Here is a 12,178-nt window from a genome sequence, read left to right on the forward strand (position 1 = left end):
GTTTTTTTTAAATGTCTGGTCAGAGATCAGAAGCACAAATGACACTGTATTCAAAGGAAAGCTATAATAAAAAGCAAAGTTCCTTTTGCTAATCCTGCAGGCTTTGTTTCAGTGCCATTTTGTTCAGTAACTTCACCAGAGAATGCTGCAGCTGTGACCAAGTTCAGGAACTGAATCAAGGCTGAACTGCTGCTGCTGCAAGATTAATGTTGGTGTTACCCACATCCTCACCCAGTCTGGCACGTTGGGGACTTGCTTCAGGTAATGAGGACAGTGGGGGGACACAGCCCTCCTCAGCTGCCGGGCAGTGCAGAGCTGGAAACCCTTCATGACATTGCGGAGTTAGTTTGGAAATACAGGTGACTGCTCCAGGATTCTAGAAACTAAGAAGTTTCATAATTGCTTTCAAGACTGGCTTGCAGCATTAAGCAAGGGTTGAGAGCCGAGTTCTCATCCTACTCCGGTACTGGAGACTAATTCAGCATCTCTGCAGCAAGGCTGGATTTTTACAGCCTTTCTCACTTACTTACAGCACCAAATAAAAAAGTCATCTTCCATAAAGCAGAGCGGATGTACGTAACCCACAGGCACCTGTACTGCTTCACATCAGTCTGTGTACACAGAACACTGGTAGATGTTCCAGGAAGTCCCTGAATGTGCCGGTACAAGGATGAGGAGGTAGTGTTTGGCACAGCAGGCCACTGACTTACCTGGGCACTAAGGTTTTTCAAAAGTGCTCTGTAGAAAAGTAAAAGCCTTGGGGAGGGGGGAGAACAACTAGGAGTAATAAAAAACCCTATTGCAGCTTTACTGCCAGAGTACACGCAGCCACTAACTTTGTCATGTAGGTGTCACCTTCTTACAGCACCCGTGTGAAGCTTTAGATTTAAGATGATATAAGATAAAACATCACTAAAGCACAGAACAGAGAGTTTGTGTTGTGGGAGCAGTAGTCCTTTCAGTGAAAGACAGGTCACAGAAAAAAAACCACAAAGGATAGAAACAACTTTAAAAATGGTATTTCACACTCTACAGACATTAATTCACAATCAGTTAAATACAAAGCTCTACTTGTGTATTTAACAAAAATACTTCAAAGTTGACATTTCATATAACTGGAGTTAATACATCTACAAGCTGGGGAAGAGTCAAGGGAAGCAGCTGAAACACCGGGTTTGTAACTGGAGGGAAAGGGTTTGGTTTGCAGTGGCTACCAACACGCACATTAACGAACATTACTGTTTGAAAGGCGGGTTCTCCAGGATCCTTCCTTCCCCACCCAAGCACCGTGATGTTCAGTGTCTCCTCCCTTGCCCACCCCGGCAGGAACAGCTTAAGCTGTTCCAGTTACCCCTGGGCACAGCAGGAGGAGGGCGCAGGGGCTGAGTCCCAGGGGACACGCACAACCCTGAGCCATGAGCCACACACCAGCAGAGACAAGACAGGAGGATGGATGGCAGGGCCAGGACAGCGCCCCAGAATCACCACCCCTTGCAGAGCAGGACAGGCTGGTCAGAGAGAGACCTGAGTCAGGCAGGGCCTGCTGGCAGGTGACAGCTATGGCCCAAGCTCAGTGTTGTTTGCAGCCACAGCCTCATGCTCTGCTCCATCCTCTTGCAGAGTCAAAGGATGACTTTTATTTGTTTTTTAAGAATGCATGTATCCTCCCTTTGTCTGGTGGCCAGAGTGCTGTACTCAGAGGTATTTCCATTGCTCATAGGGATATCCTTTCAGGGTTCGATGTTCAATGCATCAGATGTAACACCACCAGGGTATGGTAAAGACCCGTAACAGGAAAATTCAATTGCACTTTTGTTTTTGCTCTCCTCCAACCAGGAGTTGAATTTAAGGAAGTGTTACTGACTTTTGTCCTAACATTTAATAATGCCATCCCTAGTTATACCAGAACAGAGGGAAAGCAAGATTAGGACACTGAAAAAAAATAGCTTTTTATCCTAATCAATATGGTAAAGCCAAAAATGCTGAACAGCTGCCTGTAGACAGACAAAGAGCATGAGGAAAAGTAACATCCCTTCCCTTAAAGCATAATGTAACATCTGGGGGTTACATGACAGAAAAGAGGAATTGGTGATACATCTGCATCCAGACTGTTTAAAATGAACCTCGTATTTGATGCGATTTTGGGAGCTGGGTCTTCTGTTAGCATAGCAGGGTATTTAGGCACTAGTTAGATATGCAAGTAGTATATCAAACCTTAAAGTATTGTATTAAATATCCACGCAAATATAGGAAAGTTTTGACTGGGTTCTACTTCTGTCCCTTTATTAGGTCAAAAGGTGAATGCAAGTGTGTCATAATAAGCCAATGGCCTGCAGCTTATTACACACCAAATCAAAAATATAGAAAATAAATGATAATCCTATCTACTTACAGAAAAAGGTAATTTTTAGAGTAAGTTTCCAGACTTGCACAAAATATGCAGAAAACCGCAGACAATCAGTTTCCATAAGAACAGCAGTTTCATGTAAAAGGTGGGTCAACCTGCTAGCCAGATCTGCTTCACCAAAAACCCTGGAAAACTGATGCTTGAGCACTGAGGGGCCTGTCCTGCTGTCACTGAAATGGCAAAACATCCTCCACCATGAGGACAAAGCCCTGAAGACTCTCTCCACCCATCCCCCACCCATCTTTGCAAATCTCTCTTTGAAAAAATACAGGAAAAATTAGCTCTATAGGGGAGTAACAGCAATTTAAAGGACTGGTGTGTATATATTGTATCCAAAACTCAGTACAAGTGGATCAGGCAAGGCTGTTAAAATCATAGTTCGGTGTTCTCATCTGCAGTTGTCCTCTTCCTGGCCCAACCAAAGCAGAACAGCTGACTGAAGAGCTCTTCTGCGCCACCCCACTTGACCCAGCACCCTCCTCTCTCTCACTTTAAATCACCTGCAGTACCTCAAGCTCCTTCCCGCCCCACCTAGTCTGGCTCTGTTTTCTGCCACCCAGCCCACTACAGAGGACTCTGAAATGCAGATGAGAGGAACTACAATGGCACAGCAAGTGTAAACAGGTTAGTAGGCCTGCCACATCTTTATTGCTACAGGTTTGGCAAAGGGGCAGTCTCCACCCTTCTTGGGTGGAGTTTGAGGCAAAAGGTTAGGATAGAAAGTGATGAACAGCAAAATTCGGGAAAAGCAGTCAACGTATTTCAGGGCTCTCAGAAAAAACCTGGATCTGGAAGGTACTGAAAAAAAATCTTGCACTGGAATGGTGGGCTTGCCTCTGACCCTGAAGTAGTGCTGTGCAGTGTGTGATGGTCCCGTCTGACCTACTGGCATGAATACAGTCGTTCTCCTGCCCCTCAAAGGCTAAGGATACTACACACAGCTACCACGACCTGTGGTTCAGTTCACAGAAGTCTCACAACGGGTCACTCCTTGTGCAATGTTTGATGAAGGTGAAGGTAAAGTGGTTTCTTGGTCAACAGTTGCAATTTCTTCCTTTTAAAGTCAGTGGGTTTTTTGTACCTGTAACCACAAGAAAGTAAGTTAATCCAAGTGCTCCTGGCTGCGTAGGATGATGAAAGCATACTAGAAAGCTTGTCCTGTACAGACCTTATTACTGTAATCTTTTAAATACATCTGCAAGACTTACTGGAAGCAACAATAACGAATATTTACAGGAAGAAACTCAAACCAGCATTTTGTCTGGATTATTATTTTAACAAAACAAATATTTCAATTTTGAAATGAATGTAAGGCTTTTGTAAGGAGAATTCCCAATGCAACACTGATGTGTAGGAGATGCAGTATCAGTTACTCAGTACTTCAGAAGTACTGCAGCTAGCACACAATAAGCACTCTTCCTAGAGGTGCCCAAAGTTGGAAGGTTCACCCTCTTCCTGAAAAAAAACCCCACAATCTTCAAAAACCTCGCTCAGACCTTCACCCACACCGCGAGGGTAGGATGCACATCATAACCACTACAGCACAACCACTGGCTGATCTATTTCTTTGTCTACTTAGAGCAGCAAAAAAATCCAACCACCCAAGGATGCTCTGAAACGTTCATAAAATTCAGCTGTAAATCAGTATCCCATGTCTCAAATCAGATTTCCTTTACACAAGTTCTGTACCAAAAGATTCACAGAATCACAGAATGTCAGGGATTGGAAGGGACCTCAAAAGATCATCTAGTCCAATCCCCCTGCCGGAGCAGGAACCTAAATGAGGTCACACAAGAAGGCGTCCAGACTAAAAGATTGTGTGAGTTGATTTTTTTTTTTAATATAGCTGATGTGACACTCAAGCTAAAGTCAAAATTAAAATCTCCCATACAGAATTAATTAACTTTATAAAAAAATTATTTACAAACACCAGCATTTTATCAGGAAATAGTCTAGTTTTTAAGAAGGGTCTCTAGCAATTTTATTTGCCTAAAAGCATTTTATCTTCCCTTCTTTATTAAAAATAGAACATTCCTTATGGAAGTCAACCTAGTGGGTCCAAGAAACTTTCCTTGGTGCAACAAGCCACACATTGTAACTGAAGTCTAGCTCATTTCCTCGGCCATTGGCATCTATAATTGCAAGTCACTTACAGTTCTATAACAATTGCCCCAGGTTTAATTTCGTCCATCTCCATGAAAGCAAAGCACTTGGTGCTAGTAAACCTTTTCTTAGGCTTGTAGTGTTTGAATTCAAAGAAAATAGCTGCACCTGGAGTGGAAAATGGTTTAATAAACAAGTTAGCAATTATGGCCAGCAGTTATCTGAAAACTTATCTGCTATCTGTATGCTCTGTACACATTGGAAGGAATTATCTCCAACACTTCTGTTATTTACTCAAAAGCTACACCATGTTCTTACAATGCTCATCACACTCACAAGAGTCTGTACTCTTCACTCAATTATTCATATCCAGGTAACAGTCTGTCCAGTGACTAAGAAGGTGATAAAGCAGCTCAATACCTGTGCAGCAGAGCAGACTGCTGCATTTTTATCTCTTTTCATTCCTCCCTTGTCTGCAACCCATCACAGTGAGTGACTGGAAAGAGACAGGATGCAAAGGTCTGTTTTTATCCTTGCCTGGATCTTGAGCCCTGAAGCAGCAGCTCAGGCATGGCCTGTTTATTAGATCAGAGGCAGCCTAGTGTCTACACTTCCAAAGTTCCTGGGCCCTGTTTCAGGTCTCTGGTACTACGTACCTTTTGTTAGTTTTTCAACATGTTTCTGAATCTCAATGTCCACGTTAAAATGGACATACGTATCCTCCTTCCTCAAAGCCACAGGAGTATCTTGCACAGGAGTCAGATCTATCCCATTCAAATCTGCAGGAAAGAAACAGCAGGAAAATGGCAGAAACTTCTCAGACTTTAAGGTCCTGCTTTAAGAGATCTATGAATCACTCCTAATACTTCCACGAAAAGTTAATGCACACCTGGATTTTTCCCTTAAACTTAAAAAAGCAGCAGTCATGCCCCTTCACAGTCAATGATTTTTCTTTTGACAGCAACATGAAAGTGGGTAAAGTTCTGACAATATTTAAGATAAAAATTTAGAGTTACCCCTCTTTTTATTTTTAAGAGCACATTTATTTCTGCTGCCAGCAAAGGATTCCATTCCCTCTGCAGGCAAGACTCCAGCAGGACTCCAGCTGAACTGGCAGCAGTTTCCTTTCACCAAAGGCTGCCTTCCACACAGGTCTGTGGGCCACAGCTGGCACAGCTTATACAGGCTGTACATGCCCTGCTTTGCTGCCCAGACTCAACGTGCATTACTCCTCTGGGCTTTTCCACACACAGAGGCATGGTGGGGCCATGCCTGGGCTCCAGCTACCAGCACCAGGCACTGGTTGTGCTGCTCAGGCACAAGCCACCACAGATGACCTGGTTTGTCACTAAGCTTCTGCTGTTTACACAAGGACATTTGTCCTCTCGCTCCTTCTCCCCTCATTAGTGATCCTTTTCCCTCAGGTGAAGCAAAGTTGCTTATGATGTGGCCAAGATTACAAGGACACAGCACGTGCATTGTGCCAGAGGTACGGGCTGAGGCTGGGGCCCTGGAGCACCACTGATGCACTTCACCCAGGGAGTGAAGTGCTGGGATCACCAATGCTGCATCAGGAACAAAACTGCACCCCGAAGTGCACAGATAAGCATGTCTCCTGCAGTGATTCACCTTCCAGCATCTCTCAAATACAGAATTTTTCCACCCTTGGTTAAAGCAGAAGCCTCAAGTCCACAATAGAAAATGCAAGTATCAACACATATCTTTCCCAGAAGGCTGAAAAATCAATACAACTTTCAAAACACATTATCTCCAAACTAGAAATGAGGAGCTAGGAATGGAAATGATTACCCTTTACACTGACTGTGATGTAAGGATCAATGCACTGCCCAGCATCTTTCAGACCAATTTTCTCTATGTTGATGGTGAGTAATGTCATCCCGGGTTCAGATGGCAATCTGGGTAATAAAGTACCTGGAAAGAATAAAGCAAATTATTAATTCTTTTTTGTCATCTTACAGCAGAGGCCTTGCGTATGCCATCATCTCTCGTGGAAGATGCTGTTCTCCTTAGAGGGTTCAAAGCCCAAGGGTTCATATCCCAATAGTACAGAGCAATATGGGAAAGTCTGTGTGCAGAGACACACAACATTATTTGACAGATTTCAAAGCCCACACCAAAAAAACCCAGGACTACCTCAAGTCAAATGAATTCACAAAAAAACAGATACCATATGAACAGAGAGGAGCTTTCTTTAAAGAGTTCTTTCTTGATCTCATGCAGAATAACTCATTCATAGAACTCACTTTATATAATATTTAAGGATTAAATTTGGGAGGCTGGATTCAATTTGCAGTTGCAGGAAGTTCAGACACTTAATCGGGAGTCCCACCCCAATGAACATGACTTGGCTTCATGTTGAACATTCAGATTGGGAGAATAAGGAGGAAAATGGCATTGTTGCAAATCCCACTGGACATAAGGAAACCACAAGAGAGACTCTTAATAATCTAAGTTCTACTGGTCTCTACATAAAGGAAAACCAAAAAACAAACAAACAAAAACCCAGTGTTTGCATCCCTCAAGTTCCCTTCTGCCTTAGGAAGGAGTTCCCAGCTCTGCATCAAGACTTTGCGGCCAGTATAAATGAATCCTCACAGTGCTGAGGAAGACAGCGCAGCTGGCAAGAAATCCAAACTGTTCAAACTCACTAAAAGCCATGAGATTCTGTCACCAGCAATGGAGTAGGTTTCTTCATGCTGACTTTAGTGAAAACTGGCAGGCTTCAAGCCTCTCTCCAGTATTAAATGAATAAGCACCAAGACAGAAAATGCTTAGATTCATGAGCAAGTTTGATTTAAAGCTTTGGTTTTCTAATTAAAACAAAATGTTATCCCAAGGCTTGAGATCTAAACAAAGTAATAGTTTCCTTTGGCACATCCCATACGGGTTTTCCTTGATACTGTTTTTCCTCTTTATCTGCTTGAGGAGCTGCAGAACCAAGGAGTTTTTGTCCTATTAGAGAGACTGGCTTTGCAAGAGGGGACCATGTATTCTGCTCTTAGAATTTCTGAGAGCCACATCTTCAGCGAGATTTCATGAGCACTCCCACACCCAGTTCCTCCTTCAGGATCATCAGCAAGACCTGAATTCACATCTGTGGTGCCGTACGCTTCTGTATTTCCTGTCTTGGCTGCTAGCAGACTCACGACCCCCAAGGTACGGCATCAGTGGACACTTCACAGCACATCAGCAGAATTCAACCCACTATTCTCAAATAATGGGACAGGCTTCAGACTATAGTATGAAAAGCATTAAAAAGCTAACTTGGAGAGCAACCACTTCTGCAGAGCAGCGTACACACTCCAGTTAATCTTGCTGCCTCTCTTGAACAGATGTTTGAAGACAGAGTTCTTATTTCAATCTAAACACAGGTAGAAGTAAGCCCATCTTCTCTTTGGCACAAAGCTTTGCTCTGCCATCTTTCAGTTGTCTCCTAAATGCAACATACCCCCCCCAAGAGCCAAGAACAACTGTAACCTTCAGTTTTCTTATCCATCACTCAAGGAAATAAGCGATGGGATAGTTGACAGAAAAATCACCTGGAAGTGATTTTCAATCAAAAATCAATCATCAGACTGGCATTTATTACAAAACCAGCACCTTAAGAAAAACTATTCTGTTCTTGAAAAACGCTTTCCAGAATAGGTGAAATGGCAGAGTTGCAATGAACAGAAAAGTCAAGCTCACTTCCAGTAGGTAAGAGAACAGTAGGACAGATGGTCTCCAAGGAACAGTTTCCTTTCTGCCTCAGCAGGAGGAATAGCCAAGGCAACAACAGACTAAAGCAGCTGACTGTAACCTGTCTCATGTGAGCCACAACCACTCAAGTAGGTCTTTCGCTGAAGCCTCTGTAGCCATTTCACATAAGCCATTAGCTGACAGTAACCTCTCTATGGTATAACTTTACGAGGGCTGGGCATCGCACTGCCCGTCCACCACCATGGCTTGGGCTCATGAGCCTTCAGGAGGCTCACACTGAGGCTTTTCATGAGAGAACTGCCAGCCATTTCAGACACAACCACAGGGCATCATTGCCAGAGGGGGAAGGGAGCATCTACAAATGAATGAGTGTCCTCCTACAAATGCACTTCAGACACACAAAGGTGAGCCAACCCAACAGCTCACTGCCACCAAGACACAGGCGTGCAGTCTCTCCATTCCCAAACCCCAATTCAGAGAAAGGGGAAAAAGTGACAAGGCTCCTGCGGGGTTCACAAATGGAAATGGTTCACAGAAAAATCCATTTCCAGCACAGCAGTGGAATAAAGAAGTATACAATCAGGAGAAAGGCAGGAAACCTTTGTTGTTAGAGGCAGCAAGCCACTGGTCAGTTCAGCTCCATGTAGCACAGAAGTCTAACTACACAAGTACTCTTTGTGCAAGATTTCCCATAAAACGTGTGTTCCGCTAAAGAAAGTCTAGCTACACCTACCTTGGCCTACACTGCAAGTCAGAATGTCTTTATTAGCACAGCAGGACTTCTAGAGAGCTATGTAAGTTGTAACACCAAATGTGATCTTCCCCTTTTCTGGTACTGAAGGCAAATGGAGATTGACAGGGAGATGCCTGGTACTATGACTGCTACCAAAGGTTGTATTTTGAGGGTTGAAACTAAGAGCTGAATGAGGAACATCACAGCTGAATATGATCAAAGAAATAACTGTATATACTAAAATGTTATCATACCTTCATTGGCTCCTGGGTTAGGTGAATGGTGCAATGTGATAACGATGAAGCCATGCATGTAGAAGACAAGACCATGATCAGTTAGACAATACAGTTATGCACTATGGATTACAGGCATACAGAAGCAAAGAGCGCAACACAGTTCTATCAATTCAATATGGAAAATCCACTTTACTCACAAGGCTCACCCCAGAAGGCTGCAAACTGCTTTTGTTTAAAGCCTTACCACCCAGAGACAGAGCAACAGACCAACCTCCAATCAGGTAAGAAATGGCACAGTAATTTACTTTCAATGGGGAAACAAGATCTGTGTTCAAGTTGTACAAAACCACATTAGGGGTTTAGGTTATTGCAGCTATGGTGAAGTTTACCTTAATGCAAAGAAATTCAAAAAGTCAGATATGCAGTTTGTTGAGTAGATGACCATATGAAATATCAGCAAGTTCAGGAGTTGCTGTCACCTCCTCTTAAAAGCATGGTCCTACTGAGGAATAATTCTGTAAGAAAGTTTATGCCCCAAACTGCTCCTCTTTCTGATTTGGATATCCTACTTTGAAAATTATTTAACTGTAAACTCAATCAATCTATAATCAACAGATTCTTTCTTAAGCACATACACAGCTTCTGCATCCACTATATACATACAGCTGTGATGGGTTGCACAGAGGTAACACTGTTGGCACTATGGTAATGGTCACAGCCTTATTGATTCACCACCACACCATGAGCTATTCAAGGTCTCCCTGCTGTACTTCGGACAGACAGAATGCATTTTCATAAACAGATTTATCACAGTGAATAACAAGGATAAACATAATAAATGTTAGCAATAAAATACCACAATATATTATAGTCTATTTGTAAGCTTGGCATAAACAACTGTAGACTGTGCATATCTACATCAGTATAGCCTGCAAGGATCATACTCAGTTGTATGCACTGGCTCAAATCTAAGGACAGAACCCTGTTTTCTCCAGGCATAAGTAATGCAACACCCCAACTCTTTCGACCTTCCAATACTAATTTCCCTACTTGTTATCTCCTTCCTGAACTATGAAGTTTTCCAGCCTGCTCTGAAACTAGGAACTTGTTTCTTCTGCAAAGAAACTACACCAGGAACCTAAAGAACCTCTGCTGGAACATCCTACTCCAGCTTTTGACAATAGACAGGGTGAAGAAGTTATAGGAAGACTTCCTCTAGAATCTGTAGGTATATCCAGTTCTACCAAGTGCTTTCACATGGACAAGTACTTAAGCTATCAAAAACAAAGCTACCCTCTCTTTATCCTCTCAGAGCTTGGCTTTAGTCTAAGCCATTGCCTCACCAGATAATGAGACATCTCACACATCTCTAGCAGGAAGTGATGTTCCTTGCAGGAGAAACACTGCCACAATTTACATTTGAATGTGTTTGAAACACTTAATATAATACCATTAAAAAAGCACATGGAATGAAAATACCGAGTTTGAAGAAGGAATAAAGGCTAATTACTTGACACAGATGGTACCACCCTCACAGGTTATCCATACAGCTGTTTTGCTGTGAGATACTGTTTGCTGACGAAAAAAAAAAACGCCACTGGTCACCTTTGTGGTTCTCCAAAACAGCATTAGAGTTTACATCAGCCTGCTGCTCCTCACCCAAACTTTACAAATCACAGGTGGAGAAAGGGGATTCTCACAGACAGAACTTACACATGCTACATAGGCTGGCATGGCAAGGCCCCTACCTGGAACTCTAGCAGGAAAAGAGTCTGGAGACCCTGCTCCAGCTCCTCCTTCTTCATCATCCTCTTCAAACTCCAAGTGTTCCTCTTCTCCAGGTGCTAAAATCTTCCTGTAAAACGTGAGAAAGAATGGGATGAAAGATCATTCATCACCTGGCTTTCAACTGACAAGTCAGCATCTGAGTATAGAGCAGGGGCTACATGTTTTCATGTCATTTCATACTTCTTATTAACTACTACCTGTACCTATAGATTCTGACAGAGATTGCAGGAGCTCAGCCCAATAGAAAGCACAGAGTCTAAAAACCAGAAACAATACTGGCAATTTCAGAGAGATGTAGGGATGTACCAAGTCCTGTACCAACCAAAAGCATGGGCTTGATTTTTAGTGGCACTTAGACAAACAGAATTCAAAGGTTCTTTTATCAAACAGTTTACCCAAAGCAGTACAGCAAGTAGGTGGCTCATGAGATTCTAGTGTTTCAGATGTACACCAAGTCCCACACTAAGCTCCCTCTCAGGTACGTATCTGTACATGAAATGACCCAGTTCTCTCTTACCTGAGTGGGACAGGCTGAACATCAAAGGGGAACTCCTTATTGTAAGTGAGGATGTTCTTTAAGACTGCAGAGAGGGAAGAAAAAAAAAGAATCCATATCCATAAACAAGCATTAATTCTGCTACGTTGCACAGCTATGTCAATTCTCACAGCACCTTCACACACACAAATAATAACAATACTTAAAAATAATCAGATCATACAAAAAAACTCCCAAAACAACACAACAAACCACAAAACACTCAACCTTCTCTCCTATTTTAATCACCAGAACAGTCCTGATCAGAGCTGTATCACTGTAATAACACTCAGACAGGCTAACTGCAACTCCAGTACATAATCACCACCACATTTACACAGACAGGAAGATAAACATGGTAATAACCAAAAGCACCATGAGAAAAAGCTACAGGCCCCAGGGCTATGGTAGGAATCTTTGGTGGCTACTGAAAGGAGGGTGGTGCCGTTATTGGCATCAGCTCCAAACAGACTGAAGTCTCCAGAACTGACACACTTTAGCACACATGGAGGCTGCTGCACACTCAGACAGCCACTGTGGGAGTCCAAGCACGCTGGTAACACACAACTTAGTTGAGATTTCCTACTTCTTCATGCATGTGTTTTGTTTGGGGTTTTTTTGGTAGTGGTTTGGTTTGCTTGGTTTTTCTTTTTTTC

The 12,178-nt window shown here is 42.8% G+C and overlaps 1 protein-coding gene across 1 annotated transcript; it reads right to left on the reverse strand.

The window, feature by feature from the left end:
* Positions 1-3,010: 3,010 nt before the first annotated feature.
* AIDA (axin interactor, dorsalization associated) lies at positions 3,011-11,568 on the reverse strand (the record flags this gene model as incomplete). The annotated part of the gene is made up of 7 exons (XM_029087423.1): positions 3,011-3,488; positions 4,561-4,678; positions 5,167-5,289; positions 6,320-6,442; positions 9,218-9,229; positions 10,948-11,054; positions 11,505-11,568. Coding segments are annotated over 7 exons (644 nt in total), but the record flags the coding sequence as incomplete, so codon positions are not given.
* Positions 11,569-12,178: the final 610 nt, after the last annotated feature.

Source organism: Antrostomus carolinensis, unplaced genomic scaffold (genome assembly GCF_000700745.2).
Source record: "Antrostomus carolinensis isolate BGI_N321 unplaced genomic scaffold, ASM70074v2 scaffold12281, whole genome shotgun sequence".
NCBI lineage: Eukaryota > Metazoa > Chordata > Aves > Caprimulgiformes > Caprimulgidae > Antrostomus > Antrostomus carolinensis.